General features: G+C 37.1%; 1 protein-coding gene across 5 annotated transcripts in view; it reads left to right on the forward strand.

Moving 5' to 3' along the window:
• Window positions 1-20,004, forward strand: part of GRIK1 (glutamate ionotropic receptor kainate type subunit 1) — a 990,817-nt gene extending 970,813 nt beyond the window's left edge. For 3 of the 5 annotated variants that reach the window (XM_069204056.1, XM_069204053.1, XM_069204057.1), the window contains one exon: window positions 19,511-19,993. Coding sequence is in view for 3 of the 5 variants with exons in the window: in XM_069204053.1 (XP_069060154.1) it covers window positions 19,511-19,666 (156 nt within the window). In the remaining 2 variants the exon portion in view is untranslated. Of the gene's footprint in view, window positions 1-19,510 lie in introns of all 5 variants that reach the window. The other 2 variants (XM_069204055.1, XM_069204054.1) reach the window with 2 other exon arrangements.
• Window positions 20,005-20,276: the final 272 nt, after the last annotated feature.

Below are 20,276 nucleotides of genomic sequence, written 5' to 3' on the forward strand. Positions count from 1 at the left end.
CCACAAGAGTATCTTTGTGGCCCAATGGAAAAGGGTTAGGAATACCAGCAGAAATAATTAAATATGCTTTCTGTCAACCACAGATACAACCACTAGGTACACCAGTACTAATGTGCTCAGATACTGAAAAAACCCTTTGGACTTTGGCTTGCTGGTGGCCAAGGATGCTGGAAGGGTTAGTAATTTCTGTGACGAAATAGCCCTCCAAAATGAGGATGAACAATGAAAGTTAGTTCTTGAAAGGCTTATCGCCTGCTGGTAGTCACATTGGTTTAGAATATGGATATTCCTGTGTCCAGAGAAGGTGCAAACCATACCTGATGATGACCGCAGCTTTGCTATGAAATGGCTCCCTATCAGCTCTTACACTGGACTTGGATTCATGAATATATTTTTCAAGTTACAACTTTGTGTTGATGGTTATTCAATCATAGAAACTCTTATGAGAAAAAGCATGTGTATATTTTCAGTGCCGTTGAGGTTTTCATAAATCCCTCTTGCTTGTATTTCTGAAAGGCATTTACAAAACATCTCTAACTATACTTAACTCCAGAATCTCAAGAATATAAAAACTGTGGTTCTGGAACAGCAGTGAAGTGAGTGTAGGAGGTCAAGCACTACTCTGCAAAAATAAAGTCAGAAATCATAATTATCTCTAAGAAAAGGTAGTAAGTAGATGTGACGGCTGTAGGAAACTTAATTTATAAGCTATCAGGATCCAAGAGAGAGGTTGCAGTGTTGATGTGAGATATTGTTGAACAACCACAAACACAGTTAATTACTGTTATATGAACAGTTTTAATTTGAGAAAGTACTTGCTCCCTCTTGATAACTCGGCACATGCAGGAACACCTCCTTCAGAGAAAATTGTATGTGGCATATGTGTGCCAACATTAAAACAACATTACAGTTAGGAAATAGAGAAGTTAAAATTAAATTAAATTAGCTTTAAATTAAATTAACATTTCCAAAGCACTTTAGTGAGAAAGATGACAAAGTATTGTCTAAATCATGAGTTAAGAAGATGTCAATTTAATGATTAAAACAACATCAAAACAAGACAAATTAAGTGTGCATAAGAAATTAATTTAAAATTTTAAAATGTCCCCTAGGAAACAACAGGAACTCAAAATCATTATAATCAATTGGGACATAGAACACAATAATATACGTGTTGTTGGTTCACCCTGATAAAATGTCATGAGGGAACAGGATTCGAAACGCTGTGTAACTGAGTCACAACGAATAAGATTGGAAAGGCGACTGGTTCATTAATTTTAAAAGATTTTTCTTCTGCTTTGAAATCTTTTTGGAAGTCCAAGATCTTCCACAGGGCAAGGTTTGAACATGAGATTGAACAGGGCACCACAAGCTAGGATAAAAGCTTTTAGCTATCCAACAGCAGCCTCAAACATTGTGGTCAGAAAATTTAAGAGGGACAAACCTAGAAAATATAGCCCGCAAGCGTATGTCTTTCTCAGGCAGCTTTCCTTGCCTACACCTTTTTTTACACCATTCCTAGTTCACTTATAATGAAAATGTTCCATGTCCCAAGTTTTACAAAAGGTCTTGCAACTTTTTCCCTGGTTCTCCAAAAGTCTCCAAGTTTGAGACAAGTCATTTTAGCGAACAAGCTATGGGCTCAGTTTGAGGGGAAGACTCCTCACAAACCCCAGTCATGTCCACAGCAAAATGTCCTGTTTAACTGATAGATGGGTTTCTTTCACAGTAGCTCCAACTCCCTAAACCTGCAGTGTCTTACCCTAGATAGAGAGGTGTAGCCTCAAATGCATTGGCTGAATGAATTGTCTGTTTGTCAGCTATTCACTGATCTGTCCCAGGTAAATGCAACTGCTTCAGTTTCCATAGCTTCTTTATCCTACCACTTGATAAGAGATGTTCTAAACAGACTCCCCTAAAAAACGTTTTTGACCTCCTTGATCTTGTGGGTCAGCTAGATACTTAGCCCTTGAAGTAGCCTCTCAGTGACAAACATTCATGGCAATTCTCTCCACGGTCATGTATCATGCAAATGCAAATGAATACAGTAGTTAACAGAACACTCTGCTTCTCCTCTTCTGTTCCAATATGATATTTATTTGAGAGATTCCCTGCAGACATTTTTAAAAAGAGTACGTTTAGTTAATAATTGGGGTCAATCCTAAGCAAATGACATCAACTTACTTATAGTTTCTCTGCCTTGATATGAAACAGTGTTATACTGTTCTTGTTGCAAAAACTTGCTTCAATGTATTCTGCAGAGTTCTTTGTACCACTGTGAACATAAATGGCAAACCCATGCTTCCCTTAGACTTGCTTTTATTCTTCTCGCCACACTGATCCTAAAGCCAGTCCGCTCCTGTCTCCAAAGCATCAATGAAAATTTCCACAAATCTACATCCCCTGCTCTCCACTTAAAGCCTGGAAAGCTTCTACTTTGGCCGGAAGAGCCTTCCACAAGAAGGAAGGACGCAAGCTTCACAGCACATCATGTGCATTTATTCAGCCCATTGCATTGCAAGCCTTTGAAACTTGACACCTAACAACAGTGCTTCAGAGATGATGAAGTGTGAAGTGGACAATTAGGTGCACACCGTAGGAGACTCTTCCATGGGAACAGGATTAGGACTTCTGCTACGTTCAGGCAGGCATTATGGCAACTTTGAAAACATAAGTAAGTTGTGCATATAATACAAGTACAATGTTTGCATTGATGGTACCATACCTATTTATCTACATTCTTCAAGTCTTGAGTTTGTAGTGTTTTCCTGACAAAGGTTAGGCCAAGAGGTACACTGTTTTGTGTTCAAGATATTTTATTCATTTTGCAATTAATAACAGGCAATACAAAAAATAATACCAAAAAGGCACAGGTTGCAGAAGGAGTAGCATAAACTTAGCATAAACCTGATACTAAATAAAGTACCTTAAAATAAAAAATAATCATGAACATGAAACTAAAAGTAAAAAGAGATAAATAACAGCTACTACATATTTAAGTAACTACCTAAGTTAAGAGAAGAAGAGAAACAGTATTAAAATATTATATTTACATTACAATATAATCTGCACCTGCTTTACAAAACAATTGAAAACATTATTACCGGACAAACCAGTAATGGATAAGGTGGAACCCTGTTTTGAGAAGGTAATACAACACTACCAGGAATCAACTCATGATAAAAATATATCCTTCCAATGGATGGAATTGATTTAGTAGCAGGGGATAACAGAAAGTCAAACAACTTGCTGTAGAAGCCAGATAACTCAGAATTTGAAGCAAGAGCTTTACAAACAATCATTAAAAGAGTTGTATCAGAAATAGGAATAGAAATTCCATACATCAACCCAGACATTTGAAATAACAAGACATTCAAATAATGCAAGTTTTAAAGGACCATTAGCAAGATTACTATGCTAACATAACAGATTATCCAAATGTTGGCTTTGGCTTGAAGTAGCCCATAAACAGTTAGATAAAATAAATGCATTTGTTTTATATAAGGCAACAGGAAGCTGACCAGAGATGTTAGATAATAAGATTTTTCATCAGGTTTCTAAAGAAAGATTCAAAGAAAGGAAATTATTTATTCTAAAAATTGGAAATACAAACTAATTTAGCATCTCCGGTTCTATTTAATTATTTGTGGATTTTAGAAACTGCATGATTAGACATATTGAAAGTGTTTAAACACAACTTTGAATAAGACAATGTTGCCCTACGGATATTCTTCAGAAAACAGGTAAGTGTAGGACTACATAAAAGCTCATATTTATGATAATCCAAGGAGGGTAATAAAAACTTATGCTGTTGTTCGGAAAAAATATAAAAATGCATCACTTTCACAAATGTCATTTAATTAAACAATTCTTGTTTTCTGGTGGTACTTGAGAAATTCCATGTTTGGATAGATGAAGGGAAAATGTTCACTCCATATCAAGCAGGGTTTAGGAAAAAAACTAGCATGTTAGACCAGGTTTTCCATTTTTTGGAAAACAGGGCTAATCGGCAAGGTGTCACTTAAATGTGGCCTTTGTCGATTTGAAGTCTGTGTTTAATATGGTATCCCGACAGAAGCTGTGGTAGGTGCTGCAAGACATTAGATTGCCCCCTAACATCCTGTCAATTGTAATTGGTCTCCATGAGGGCAATTATGCCAGGCGTTTGATGGGGAAATCTGGGCCAACTTACAAATCCTAGTCAAGAGGGGCATCTGACAGGGATGTGTTCTTGCCCCTACTTTGTTTTTATTATATTTGAATTAATTTTGCATTTCCTTTCAATTCTACCTGCTGATGCCCTATCACTGGCTAACATAAAGATACTCACTTTACTCTTTGCATATGGCACCTTGCTGGTGTTGCAAACATCAAGTGGGCTGCAAACCCTTTTGAACCACTTTGAAACATTTTATTCGGATTGAGGTGTGGAGGTAAATGCAGCCAAGACTAAGTACTTGACTATTAATCAGCATAAAACCTTTAGAGGAAAAATGACCTAGAGTGGAGAGGAGACGGAAAGAGTGGATGCATTAGAGTATTTGGGAAGCAAGCTAATGTCTGGCATGATAAGGAAAAAGCATTTAGATAAAGCGACCCTAAAACTCAAACAAATCCTGATGCTGTTCTGAAGGAACATTGTACATCTTACAGCAAACCTGTCACTCCAGCATTGCAGGTTTATGAATTAAAGGCTGTAGCCATAGCGCTGTATTTCACTGAACTCTGGGGCTTTTGTAACCTATCTGACATTGTTAAATCCAAACACAAGTTCCTTAGAACCTTGGTCTCTCTCCCCACTAGCACTCTAACACATCCACTGAGCCACAGTATGGTTAGAAAGTCAATGTTAAATAAAGCAAGATTAAGACCACTCCTGTTCTGGGGAAGATTAATAACTATCACCAAACAAGCTGCCTTTGATGAAGCTCTATAGAATGTAATAAGGTTAGATGGGTATTGCAAAATTGGCTGGTGTAAGAATATCCAGAAACTGCTGACTTCCTTGGGTTTGCAGAGGTTCTAGGAGTATACTGACATTGCATAATTCCCCTTCAAATAGCACATAAAGAAACCATACTTTTAGTGGGTGGCACAGCCAGACGCTATGTCAGAGTCACAGGATCCTCAGAGTCTGTGCACGTTCCTAACACTTCCACCACAAGACAGCTCCAATACTCTGATTTGAATTGTCACAGAGTCTAAGAGAGTCCAAGTGGGGAAAAGGGGATTAGGAAGGGAACAGCTGGGAAGGAGAACTGTAGGAAGCAAAAAGGTTAAAACACACAATATCAAGATGACATCATCTGAATCAATACTAGGCTATGACTCTAAGCATTGTCATTCTGAAAACATGGACAACCTAAGGATAGACTTAAAATGACTAGGCTTCAAGATGACTGGATACCTGTGAGGGAATCAAGAAAGGTTAAATGCAACTTCTTTCAAATTCAAGTATTATCCTTTGCATGAGGATCAGGAAACAATCTGAATGATTTCTAAACCATCATATGAATCGTGTTTGAGAAACATATTTAGGAACACACAACATTACATCTAGAACTCTGGCTTTTTTTTCTCTCAAATTGCCGGAACATGAATTGCGCACATTGCAGATTTTTACATGGGTAGTAAATACCATAGAATGAGTGTGCACCATGAAAGACACAGATTAGACTCGAGAAATAAATCACGCGACTTGCCAAGTCGAAAGTCACCAAGTAAATGCCTTAAAATGGTAGCGCATAATGAACACCGTGATTTTAAACACAGAAAAGGAATTGCGCGGCTTGCTGATTCGAATGTCACCAAATAAATGTCAGGAAATGGTAGCATACAATGAGTAACATGAATTACACACAGGAAATGAATCGCGCGTTTTGCCGATTCGAGTACCACCATGTAACTGCCAAGGAATTGTTAGCGCACAATGAATATCAAGGGTTAAAGCCCAGGAAAACGAATCGCACGTCTTGCCGATTCGAAGGCCCCCATGTAACTGCCAAGGAATAGTAGCGCACAATGAATAACATGAATTAAGCATGAGAAAAGAATTGCGCGTCTTGCCAATTCGAATGCCACAATGTAACTGCCAAGGAATGGTAGCGCACAATGAATATCAAGGGTTAAAGCACAAGAAAACGAATCGCATGTCTTGCCGATTTGAATGCCACCATGTAACTGCCAAGGAATGGTAGTGCACAATGAATAACATGAATTAAGCACGAGAAAAGAATTGCGCATCTTGCCGATTCGAATGCTACCTTGTAAATGCCATAAAATGGTAGCGCACAATGAATATCAAGAGTTAACACACGAGCAAAGAATCGCGTGTCTTGCCGATTCGAGTATCAGCATGCAAATGCTACCAAAACAACCAAGCGCACATTCACACGCACAAGAGTAAAATTGTTTATCATGCAAAGATTAGGCCCAAGAACTCGAGAGTCTTCGATAACGGGGTCGGGGGCCCAGCCCGACCTCCGTCTTACCGCCCTAATCTACGATCACCAATTAAAGTGAAAAGGGCAAGGCCTAGAGGATCAAAGTAGGCCACCGGAACAGGTGATGTAGCGACTAAATAATGCACTCTGCACAACATCCAATGCTTGTTTAGCTGTGCTCACCACTTCCAGCTGAAGACAATTGTGATTGACCAGCCATCTAAAATGAATGTAATGTTTAGGCTAACCTGATTTCATTTTTAAGTGCTGCTAAAGGCTTTTTATACATATGATTCATAGTAATTTTTTATATTTTTAGCTACATCGCTCAAATAAATTATCACAAATGGTTCGTATTCATTTTTAATATGATTACGTTTTTTATAAAAGTGTTATTAACTTTTTATGGCTTCTGAGTATATTGCAATTTATGTCAATGTTTTATGGTTTTGTTTATCCGAAATAAACAAGGAATTACTAAAACAAATTCTAGTTTCAATACAAGATTTCCAAAATGTAACATTATGCTAATTTGTTAGGGGATTGTGCCAGTGAGAATTATGGAGAAAGCATAAATAATCTGTATAATATTTGAGGAACAACGACCATTTTGATAAATTCAATTTCCCCCCACTATGTTAATCATAGTGATGACTATTTCTGGATGGATGTGATTTTCTGAAATTAAGTGAACATAGTTCAAGGTTTTTTTGATAGAGGTTAAGAATTGAATACCAAGATATTAATATTTCTCTTTTTGTCAGAGAATGTCATTATTTTATAACATTCCAAGAGCGCAGTGAACACTTATAGGGAAAAGGTCTGTTGTGCTAATATTTTAACTTTACCTAGAAAGAAAGGAATAATCATGAATGAAATTTAGAATACTAGGTATTGATGTATCTGGATTACTAATAAATAAAGGAACATCATCAGCATAGGCAGAAACTGAGAAAGTGATGTTTTTCATGATTAATCCTCTATTCTCATTTGAGTTTCCAATAAGAGAAAGAAAAGGTTCTATGCCCAATAAAAAAAGTAGAGGGAATCCTTATCTAGGTCTAATTCCACTGAATAAGTTAAAGGAAGTGGGGTAGCAAACACTCATAAGAGGTTTGTAAAGGAGTGATACTAGAGAGCAGAAGCCATTTCAGTAAACAAGTCACCAATATTAGAGGCTGATATAGCTGAGAATAAGAATTGCCAGAATACGTATTGCCAGTGAACCTTATCAAATACCTTCTCAGCATCCAGTGCTAGAAAGCCAGATAGAAAAAGTACAGAAAGAATTGCAAAGGGAATAGCTTCTATTACTTGAAATAGAATTCTGGTATCACCAGAGTGCATACTTTACATAAAACCTGTTCGGTTTATGTGAATAATGTTATTCAAAGTTTTTGATAACCCAGGGGCTAACGTTTTTACAAATATTTTGCAATCTTGATTTATTAGGGAGGTTGGACGATAATTAGATTCTTTAGTGTGGTCTTAATCATGCTTAGAAAGTACAACTATAAAAGCATCTGTAAAAGACCTTGATACCATACTTATAGTACTAGTAGTAGGAGTAGTAGTAGTAGCTTTATTTCGGTAAGAAAAAACATTACCATAAAAGCACATAAACAATTACATAAATTCATCTACAAATATAATAGAAAGGAAAATCATAAAATCTCTAGCTAATAATAACAAGCAGTAAATATATCAATTCTACCAGAAAAAAACCTAATTTAAAAATAGAATATAATGTGATAAACACATTTGAGACTGGGACACACAATATTAAAAGTCATAACTGAGGAATCACAACACATCACATATTCTCAGCTGAAAAACTAGTTCTCATAGATCCTCACTAAAATATTGGCTTTCAATTTGCAATCACTGGCTCATAACAGGAATAATACTATATATCATGATTAATGTTTCAAAAATTTACATCTGATGGGCCAGATTGCCTCCAGAAATGTTGCCATTGCACATTCCACATTGCCATAAGCATTTGATTTAAAGATCCTAAGGGCTAATATACCGCTCCTAAAGCCCATGGATCTGCACAATGGTATAAGCCAACAAGCTCTCTGCTTTGAATAGGCAGGGCAACAGAATAAAACGTGAGCTATATGTTCAACAGCTCCACATCCCATTGGGCATAAGTCATTGTCCGAGGCAGAAATTGTCCATTTACAAGGAAAAGAGCAAAGTGGTAATGTTCCCATCCTAAATCTAATGTAAAGTGCACGTGCTAAAGGAGATGCAATCAAGTCCCTAAAATGCTCAAATTCATAATGACATTTCAAAGATAAAAAGCTATCAGTTAAACTAAGCGAGGGAACCTCTGCTAATTTTTTCACTTGAACATTCAACCAATATGCATCCTTCAGAGTCTGTACAGCATTTTTTGTGAGGTGAAGAGGGTCTGACCAAAAATCCCCCAACCCAAGATTAAAAAGAGTTTCTCTAACATGGCTGCACCATCTAACTTTCTTTGAGGCTTGCGTACTCATCAGGGCACTAAGCCCAACTCTGCATGGGCCAAAAATGTCCAAGGGACCATACCCTGATCCAGTGCATCAATGGCCTTAGGGCAGCAATATGCAATATAGGGTGGAGATTCAAATCCAACCTAATGGGCAGGGTAGGGGAACTTGCCTGAATTTTTAATAACGCTTTCAAAAAGAGGTTTTCGGCTTTCTCCAAATCATTCAGATTACAGTAACCCCATAGCTCTGCACCATATAATACTCCACCCCTTGTTTGGGCTTTATATATTTCTATCGTATGAGTAATTGCAAAGCTAGACGATTTAGCAGCATATCATAAAATACACCGCAATTTTTGTTTTAAACTCATAACTGACTTCGATACATGTGCCTGCCATTTATGGGAGTCCTCCAATCTTAATCCCAGGTAGTCGAAGTCAGTTACTCTTTCCAGAACCTCTCCTTCCAGACATATCTTCCTCCTTATTTTTTGTTTAAGATCACCAAACACCATATATTTGGTTTTGGAAGTGTTGATTTCCAAGCCATGATTTTTACAAAAGCCCATAAACTTCTCCATCAAATTGGTAAGGCCTAAAGCAGTTTGAGATAATAACAAGGTATCCTCTGCAAACAGCAGGCAAGGAATCCTCTCCCCCTCTATTTTGGGTGCATCACTGACACAATCCTATAGATGGGGGATACATGTGTTGATAAACAATAGAACGAGTGTGGGGGCCAACACACATCCCTGCCTCACTCCTCTGCGTACCGCAATCTTGTCAGTTAATTCCCCTTCTCTCCCCCATGTAATTCTGGCATAGCTCCCAGAATACATCTCTTTGATAAGATTTAACAAAGGGCCTGGCACTCCAGCTTTATTCATAACTTCCCAGAGTTTTCTACGTGGGACCAGATCAAAGGCAGACCTAAGATCAACAAATGCAACCTAAAGTTTCCTAGCCTCCAGGTCCACCAATTTCCATTTGATCATGAGGAAGTGAAAAGCCTGGTCAACCGTTCTAATCTTCTGCCTAAAGCCTGCCTGTAAATGGCTCAGTGCTTCATTATCTTTCATCCATTACTTGAGCCTGCTCAATACCTGATAGCAAAATATTTTTGTAAATTGTCCATGAGGCTAATTGGTCGATAATTTCCCGGTACGGCCCTCTTGCCTTTTTAATAAAAGGGAACGATAATTGCTCCCTTCCCGGTTTTAGTATGGATGCCACTTGCCAAAACGGCATTTGACAACTTGCTGATATAGGAACCCCAGGAGACAAGATCAGATTTAAACATGTCCACGGGTATACCATGCAACCCAGGGGCTTTACCAGATGTTTGAGCCTTAATAGCAATCACAGTTTCCTTAAGAGAAAACGGGGTGAAACTAGATATAGGTGGCAACTCTTAGCTGGGTTCGTTATCAAGGACATGAAGAGAGGCAGGTTCACAGCTATACAACTCAGAAAAATGGATTATCCATTGATCAGGGGAGATGTGGCAATCAGGTCTAGAATTTTTGCTAAGCCCCTTTCTGGCGACGAGGGTCAAAAAACTGTAGAAATCTTTGTCCCTTGCCATCATCAATAGCTCCTGCTTCTTCATGTTTCTTCCCATTGTTGTTTACTAATCTTAATTGCAGATGCGTATTCATGCCTAGCATAGCTTATCTCAGTTCTATCTTTTAGTTTTATTGCTGTTAGAAGATTACTCTTAGAGTGCTTACATATCTTACCAAACCACCTGTTATGCGGATTTGCTCCCACAGGTTTAGTCGCACCACAAGATCTAACAAATAGCTCTCTCATAGCAAGGAAGGGGGTAATTGGTGAACTGAAATTAAATTGCAGAATTTTTCCCATAGTTTGTTTGAATTTCTAAATGAGGCCCATTTCAAGGTACGTTTATTAGAGGATACCTTTAGAGAAGAAGAAACGTCATGATGTAATTGTGCATCTTTTTTTTTTAAGAGCTGCCTGTCATATATTACCAGAATGGGGGCATGATCACTATTATATTGATCCCCCACCTTGAGATCTTTAATGATATGCCATAGTCTTACATCAATAAGTACAAGATCGAGAGTGCTGCTATAGGACCCTCTAAAATATGTGGGTTTGGCAGGGACATCCAATGGATATTGACCATTCCCTGGATGAAGACCATGAGTTAATATAAGATCTATGACCTGCAGGGCCCTGACATTAGATTTTGACTGCTTTTGCTGAGATGTATACGGAGGAATATTCCATATCACATCCTCTAGCTGTGTGATTTCTGATATTCAGAGTTATGTTCCAGACACACATTAAAGTCGCCAGCTATGATGATATAATGGGTCATGCGATAATCCAGGACAAGGGCATTCAAAATCTGGATGGTTTGGGATATTTTGTTTGACTGGTCTGGCCTACTGTAGACATTAACACAGAGTAGCAGTAGACCTTGCTTCGTCTGAATAGACAAGGGCAATATATCAGGCGACTCCACATGCATTTCTTTAACTTTTCCCACCTCTGATATTCTTATCCAAGCGATAAGCCCTCCAGCTGCTCTGCCAGCAGAGGAACGCCTAGCTGTCTTGCAAAAAGAACAAAACCCCGGTCTACATATATATTTGATATAGCCCAAGTTTCCTGAAACAGACATATACTAAATTCATCTATATACATCCCCCAGTCAACATCATCTGTTTTATTTCTAATTCCCGCCACATTCCATGTTAAACGTTTTGATGTTGATATCTTGTAGTGCTAAAATCAGTAAATAAATAAGAGCGAAGAGTAGAACATTTTTTAGAAAAACTCAGCAGGTATACCAGGAGGTCCGGGGGACTTTCTTGGTTTTAGAGAACAAATAGTAGTAGGAATATTATCAATGGAAATAGGTTAAACAAAGTAGGATCTATCAGATTGTGAAATTAGAGGACGGTTACATCAGTTCAAAAAATAATTTATAATATTAGTATTGCGGGTTTCCAGTATGCTGTACAACGAGGAATAACATTCTAAAAAATTGTTAATATTATTTGTTGTAGATAATGCACATTTTTTATCTTTCCCATGAGTGCCATTGCTTGAGTTCTATCTTTTTTTATAAGAAGATAATTGCCTAGTAATTTCTAAGATCTATTTGCATTAAAATATAGTTTTGCTTTCTCATATGAAATTTGGAAACCAGCTACTTTGCTAAGTAAGGAATTATATTCATAATGAAGCTTCTGTAGCATAGGCTTAAAAGTGTTATTATTAGATGTAATAAATAGACGTTCAATCTTGGAAATGTATTTTCGAATTCAGATATTTTAGAGTGATTTTTTGTTTTTATAAGCCACCATAGAATTTGTTATATCTCAAATATATGCCTTAAAAGCATCTCAGCATAAAATATTAGATGTTTCACCATCAGCATTGAGAGAAACTCAGGCATCAATAAAAGACAACATTTTATCATTTTTTATAATTTTTGAGAGCAGTGTCAACAACATCAATATGTCAACTAGACTTAGAAACAGAAAAAATATCTAATTTTAAACACAGAAATCATAGCATGAACTGAGATATAAATTTTGCAAATTGCAGGAATAGAAATGAAGTGACGTAAATTTCTGGACAATAAGCAATAATCAATTTGTGAAAAATAATTATGAGGATTAAAAAAAACATATCTCAGTGGGATGGAAAATGAAGCGGGCACATAGCAATAAGTTTGGAATTCATAAACAATGTTTTTAATAAACAGAAAGTTTTGGGGCATGTACATTTGTAGTAGAAAGTCTATCAACATGACGATAACATACTGAAGTAAAATCTTCACCTGCAGTAAGGGGAACATTGCCTATAACTCTTTGGAAGTGATATGTTTCTGGAAAATTGGATCACCAGCCGTAGCACCATAAATACTAGCTAAATGTAGTGTAAATGTATCCATTTTGACTTTAACATATACAAATGTACCTTCTGCATTAGAATGCTTATCTAGTACTTGTAGTTACAGCTTTTTAGAAATTAAAATGGCAACTCCATTCCTCTTGCAATGGCAGGAGAACAAAATAATATTCCCAACCTATTGCTTATTCATGTAAGATATGATCTTATCGTAAATATGAGTCTCTTGAATTAGGCTAATGTCCAATTTATGTCTAGCAAAATAGTCTAGTATTTTCATATGTTTAACTGGATGTCTTAAAACGTTCACATCGAGAGAAATTATTTTAAGCTGATTTGAATTATCAGTGAAGTAAATAAGTAACACAGAAAAGTGAAATTATTCTGAAAATGTAAGCTAATACAAGTCTTGACCAGTAGGAAACTTCAAAATAGCTCCTACAAATAGATCATATTGAATGAACAAGACTAACTCTAGACAACAAAAACTAAACAAAGCACAACACAAACAACAATGCTGAAGCACACATTAGCATGCACAAGAGTACGCAGTGCATGATCCCGCAAATAGTATATCTTAACTAAAGAATGCCTACACATTAATAACTAGAAAATGTAAACATCAATAGTTAGATTGATCGTAAACTTCCTGTGTGTCCATAGAGAAGGGATAATGGTGATCAAGCAATGCTTGAAGATCTTCGGGACAGTGAAGTGATTAAGACATATGGTTTTGCCAGATTCTCATAGTGAAAGAATCAAAAAGACCATATTATAAGCCAAACATTTTCAGTCTGCTTCTTGAGAGTGAATTCCTTATGGATGATACCATTATCTTTCCACAATTCTGATGTATAAAAAGTTTGTTGCTGTTAACCAGTAAAGAAGGGATTTTTATTTCTTATCATTACTAGATGGTTATGTCATATAACTTGAAATTTTACATTTCTGGATATGATCTGACTACCTTTGTGGTGTGAAAGGATTAAATGAGCCTTGTAAATCTCAAATTTTGCTGCACATTTCAAATTCAAAAGATTAGGCAGCAAATTCTCCAAATAAACTCTGCAATCGGAACCTTCAATTTCTTTAGGCAGTTTGAAAATTCTTAAATTGCATTGTCCTTTTCTGTTTTCTTTGCTGTAATATGACGCAAATGGTTAAACATAGTTTATCATCTCTGATTTTGATTTTGCTATCAGAAACAGTTACTGACAGACCAGACATATCTTTACCAATATTTTAAATCTCCATAGTAATATTGTCTGTATTGCAATCTACAGCCTGTATTTCATTTAAAATTGTGATAAGAGATGGTTCTGAGGAATCAACAATTGTAGATTTATTAGGCAGAGGATATACTGTTTGTTTATGCTAATTAGCCTCAGTAGACACATTTTTGTCATACATATTCAATAATAATATTTGTACCCAATTGCCATTATAGGGAAATAGAAATAATTAAAGTACTGCAGCAATAATTTGAAAAAACTGAAGTCAAAAGCCAAACCAGTATACTTTCACTGGTGCTGCAGCTAAGCCTAATACAGGAGGGATCCAAGGCCAAAGCAGGAATGGCTCTGCCGCTTTTGACTGGAGTCTTGGTAACAAAGAGTAGAGAAGCTGGTATAGACTTTAGGATCACCACGCATCCACAAGCACCACAAATGCTGAAGAAAAAAAGACACCACAGTCTACCACAAAGATGACCTTTAATGGGTAGCTGTTAATAAGGGATTTCCGGCTTTCTGTCAGAATTAAATTAATTGTAGTTGCACAGGCTCGCTGGGGCTCTGCAGGATTCGGTCATCTTAATTTGCACACACACACATGTCTCCCAAGCGTTGCACATTTAAATGCAGACAACTACGGTTTCTGCACAAGACATACTATCTTTCTAAACAAAGGTGGAAACAATCTACTTCAACCTTATATGTCATACTTGATTTATAGATAGCATGTGCAAATATTATTGCACATTTTACACCCGACTCACCTATGAGTGAAATTGGTCAATTGAGTTAAAAGATCAATTTTCAATTTTCCGTATAAATGAAGGCATACAGCCTTTTGAACTAACATTATCTGCTAGGAATGTTGACCTTTCTCTAGATGTAAGTGAGGAAAACATATCACTCAAGTTTACATCTGAGATGTGAAATGTGTGCATCTGTATCAAGCATCAGCTCACAATACAACTGTCAAGTATGCCAATATATAGATAATAGATTTTTCTTTTCAGGGCACTTTTCAGGGCACACTCAGCTGGCGGCTATGTAGTTGGCACCACCTGTCAGGCAGGCAAATCATCCTGAATACTGAAATAAAGTTTAGGATTTGTGAATGTTTCTAGCTCCACAAGAAAGCTCTAAGTATCACCCAACCTCGATGTATTATTTTAAGGAGGTAATTGCTGCCATATTTAAAATACATTAAGTTTCAGTGAGCACTAATGATTGCCTTTTTGACTAGCATCAATATGGCTCCGTTTTGGAGCTTCCTTTTCCACGTACACATGAAACAGGCAACAAATAGACATCTGCTACATTATGCTTGGGGCATGTTAATATTTCTTGTATAAATTAGAATTAAAGTTTGAAGCATTTCGTTTGGCAAAAGTGATATTTCAACTTCAACATTCTCGCAATAGCAAGTTGTGACTTTGATATTTACCACATACTCATATTTTCACATGTACTACATTGCATATATCAAATATCAAGTGACAAACTGGAAATAAAACTTGCGGGAGAACAGAAACCTCTTTATAGAACTCTTTGTCTCTGGATATGTTTCTACCCCATTTTCTAACATTGTTTAATCTTTTGCTCTTTCTAAGATGACTCTGGCTCCTTTTCTTTTATGATGTCAAGCTACCAATATCTTACATCATATTTCCGTACAATTCCAATATCATTCTTTTATTCTAATAAGGATGCATTCTGCGTTAGTTGCATGATGTTTGGTTTTTGTTCACATATTTTAATTGTCTCATAAACTGAGTGTTTATTACTACTTATTTGTTTTAGATGCCCTTCCAATTATTGTGTTGGTTTACTGTAGCCTAGTATTATTCTTCCTGCTATTCATTTATGTATTTTTCCCATTATACGTGGGCAACATTGTATCTAGTTTTACCTTTTTCACCTCATCCAATAACAAATTACACACCACAGGGTAATGGTTGATTTCTACAAATTGGATCAATTTAAGATTTAGTACCCCCTGTTAGTCATTCAGAAAATTGAAATATAATCAATAAAAGAGACTACTAGCTGGTAAATCTCATGCAGTCCATCCATTTAGATTATTCAAACAATAGTCTTACCTCAAGTACATTAGATGATACCCTCTTTATTACTCAGATCTGTAGGGGATTTGCCTCTGGGATAACCCATATTTCATGCTCTAATACAACATTAATAGGGTAACCTGAGGGGTAGCACAGCTTAACATTAAATCATCAGCAACAAAATAGATCACTGGTGATTAGAATAAAGCCCTTCCTCTGGCATAATAGAGCTCAATAAATCTATTAACAATTTAATATTTTTTCAGCCATTTGACACGAGATAGAGTAAAATTCCCACAGGAGGTGCGACCTGGATGTCAATAAGAAAATCATTTTCTGTATCCATGTGGGTGAGGACCTGTCATAGAATTATCATATTATGGTCCGCAATTCAATTTCTATTGCATTGAAATCAGCAGTGAAAATCTGTTTGGATTTTTTGTCATGAAAGAGAACTTGGTCTCATGGTTGGACCCGAGTGACTGAGTTGGTGGTAAGGGTGGTGACCTCAGGTGTGATTCTTGTCAGTCAGGAATGAATTCTGAAACGAGAACTTTTCTTATGTAGTTTGCAACAAGATGGAATTCTGATTTTTGGCATAGTTGTTTAGCTTTATTTAGCACCTGGCATCCAGTTCCAAAAAGACAAATTCTGATTCTTTTAATGTAATTGGTGTATTGATTCATAGTGCTATCATTTACAATGAGTAAGTTTACATGAGGCTCCATTTCTAAAGTGAATGCGTTATGGAAGGCACTGGAGCTATGTGGTACTTTTCATGCAACTTGACCCAATTGTTGTTGTTCTGTTGATGAGAATAGAATGATCATGTGTCACTGACATCATTCTAGGATGATAGCTTACTCATGGAATGCCTATAATCAGTTATCCCTGAATGGGTCTGGGTGAACTGATTCTAGATGTGGTCAGCAACAATTGTTGTCAAAAGGGTAAGAGAGCAAGGGCAGCACCACCACCACTTGACTTCCTGTTTATTTGTTTGATCCAGTCATGTTTAAGCCTGTACTGTATTCCAGTGCCAGTGGCGGACGCCTGCACCCAAGAGGTTAAAAATTAATGACTCAATTTCTACTTATTGGATATTTGTCATTTTGTTATTATTTTATTTAATCTTACTCTATTGTTCTAAACTGGTGTGGATGCATTTTGTGTGGTGTTTTCACTGATTTACTGTGTGAAGTGTTGCACAAATACTTTACACACTGCATCTAAGTTAAGCCTGACTGTTTTGTGTCAAGCTCGCTGAGGGTGAGCAAAGGTTAATTTAGGGTTTGCCTGATAGTTACCCTGACTAGGATTGTGGTTGCTGCTTGATTACAACCCAGTTTCTAAAAGGGTTATACTAGTAAAGTAGTCCGTTTGTCAGTTCAATGCGAGCAACTGAGTGGAGGAGAAAGGATAACCCCAACCAGCCAGTAACTTTAGGTGAGAGGTACGGATTACTTCATAGGGCTGAATCAAGACCAGAGCGACAAAGTGACAACCCAATTGGTGAAAGAGGCTGATGCAAGAAACTGAATAATTGAAAGCTCAGCTCATAGGTCCCATTGACAACTATGCTGCCAAATCAGACTGAGAAAATAAGTTTTAAAGCCAATGATAGGGCATTACATCAAGTCCTGCTGATTCAAATATGCCTATGGTATCTAGGGAGGTTCCTTATTTGTACGGCACTTAGGCACTAATTCTTCCTTTAAAGTTGGGCACTAATTTAATGTGCAGACATTACTTCAATGAGGAGCTGTGGTACATTGGTTATGCAGATGGTTTATGGGGACAGAGAATTGTGAAGGCCTAGAAAAGTAGCACTGGCCGCCCACCGTTTCTGTTTCACACCTGACTGGAATACAAGTCAAATGCAAAACACCTGCAAAGTACTGCTGTGTTGCTTTTCCCACAAAACTCTAACCGGAAAATGTAGCTGAGTGTACATTCTTCATAATCAAAGTACCCTCCTTTTCCTTTTTTTGTCATCAATCCAAGTGTGGTGCCAGCCGATTGGTGGATTTGGTTATTTCACAAAACGATGTCAGAGAGAAGGTGCGCTGGGGATCATTCATTTTCATCAAATGAGGAGGAGTTGTGACAGTCAAAAGACAGATTTTGTTGCAGATTAATTTCCTGTTTTGGTTGAGCCCATCCTCCATAATCTGACGAAGAAGAGTAGAACCGCGTATAATGAGAATTTCTAGGAAGTAATCAAAGCACTGCTCATTCCTTGAGGCAATTTGCTGCATCAAGTGAAATTGCCCGTTGATTTCAGAGTATTCATTTATTGACAGGTTGCTAAACTATTCTGAGACAACATAGATCTTCTCAAAGAAAACGAAATTGCCTCCCTATATGATTTATTATTTTTAAATATTTGACAGCAGCACATTGGGTCAATATGGACTGACATCCATAATAAGTAAAACATTCAAAAAGGATGGAAAACGGTACAAAACTGAAGCACTTGCTAATACTTAAAAAGCAAAGAGCGAAATGTGTTTTTTTTATCTGCATCTTCCTCTCAGTTCCTCTCATGTTTCTGAGCTGTTTTCGGAACAGAATTGTGTTTGACCCCCCAGGTGAAATGTTGTCACCTGAACATTGACAGCGCGAGCATTTATTCAGTATTGCATTCGGCCTCGGTCCTACTTGCAAAATAACAAAATGTGAAATGAAAAGACAGCCACAGTGAATTTACTTTCTGTAACTGTAAATGTCACAATACGAGAGTTGTGTGCGCTTATGCTGATGTCAAATATGAAACAAATACATATAATTGAAAAAAAGCAAACGTGGTATGTCTGAGCTTGTCGCACAGCAAATAGCAAAATTCTGTCGTGTTTTGGAGATACCAATGCAATTGACATGCAAGAGCACATCATAAGTTAAGATTGTCTACATATATGTTATTCATTCTGAAATTCTTACTATTTTTTTTATTCGATGACTCGAGGAGTCCAGGCAAAAACAATCGTGCTGTGTAGGGTCCCGTTGCTCGAGAAACGGCTTTATCTAGACAGAAAGGACGTAAACAGGAGACTAGTTAAATGTGCATATTTCATACGGGTTTACGAAGAAAAAAATACACACAATGTGCGCAATTACAATGTAATAAAACGTATACCCAGAGTTATTTGGAATTTTGGGAAAACTCACCTTTCCCAGGTGACGTTTGCGCTCGCACAACGTGAGAAAAGGTGAAGGGTTCACAAAAACAAACTCGTATTTGTACTATGTCTGAGGTATTTAATTCGATGACGGAAAGAATGCTCCTAGGAAATGGAAAGCTCCCCTACACTACTTGCGCTAGAGCATTCATGATTTGTAGCCTGTTCGTGTGGATTTTTTGCTTCTGAAGTTCTGTCACAAACTGTGTTTTTTTCCCCACAGTGTCTGTCTTTCAACGCTATCTTGGAGGAGCTTGGAATCTCACTTAAGCACCCAAAAAGGTTGAAGAAAAGATCGAGAACAAAGGGAAGATCATCGTTCACAAGTATCCTTACTTGTCACCAGAGACGGACAATCCGAAAGGAAACCATGGCATGAACTTCCGTTCGCGCCCCAGGACAAAGTGATGTCAGAGGAAATCAGAATAGTTACTGTGGACCAATTGGCGACGGAGGGATTCCTGATGATAAACTTGTGTTCCCTCCCAGAAAAAAGATAACTTTTTGCGATTTCCTTTTTATACCATTCTCGGAAAGGCACAGCAGTTTTAGAACCTCACAGACTGAAGCACTGCTAATCAGAATTTGGAAAGTACCACGTGATCTTGTTTCGACAAGAATTTATACGATCCCCTCTTTTGCATCCGTACACCTCCCAATCCCTTTGCAACGAAATATGTCCTTTCTAAATAAAATACATTTTTTCAATATGTTGTTAAATTCGAATGTTTTCTGTTTTAGTTTTAATTTATCTTGCTTGTGATTTTGGAAGCGCAAAATTGTGTATTTAATCCATTATTATCACTTGCCCATGGAATTTATTATACAAATTACTGCTACTCAAGTTATTTATAAAAGAAAATGTTTTGAGGGAAAGAAAAAGTAAGCAAAGGTATCCTTTTTTGATCAAGGCTAGCAAGAACACTTATTGTTACCAATGCCTAGCATGCAGTTAGGTCCATGTTTATGAGGTCCATGTGCCGCAGTTG

Source organism: Pleurodeles waltl, chromosome 8 (genome assembly GCF_031143425.1).
Source record: "Pleurodeles waltl isolate 20211129_DDA chromosome 8, aPleWal1.hap1.20221129, whole genome shotgun sequence".
In the NCBI taxonomy this organism is placed as follows: Eukaryota; Metazoa; Chordata; class Amphibia; order Caudata; family Salamandridae; genus Pleurodeles; species Pleurodeles waltl.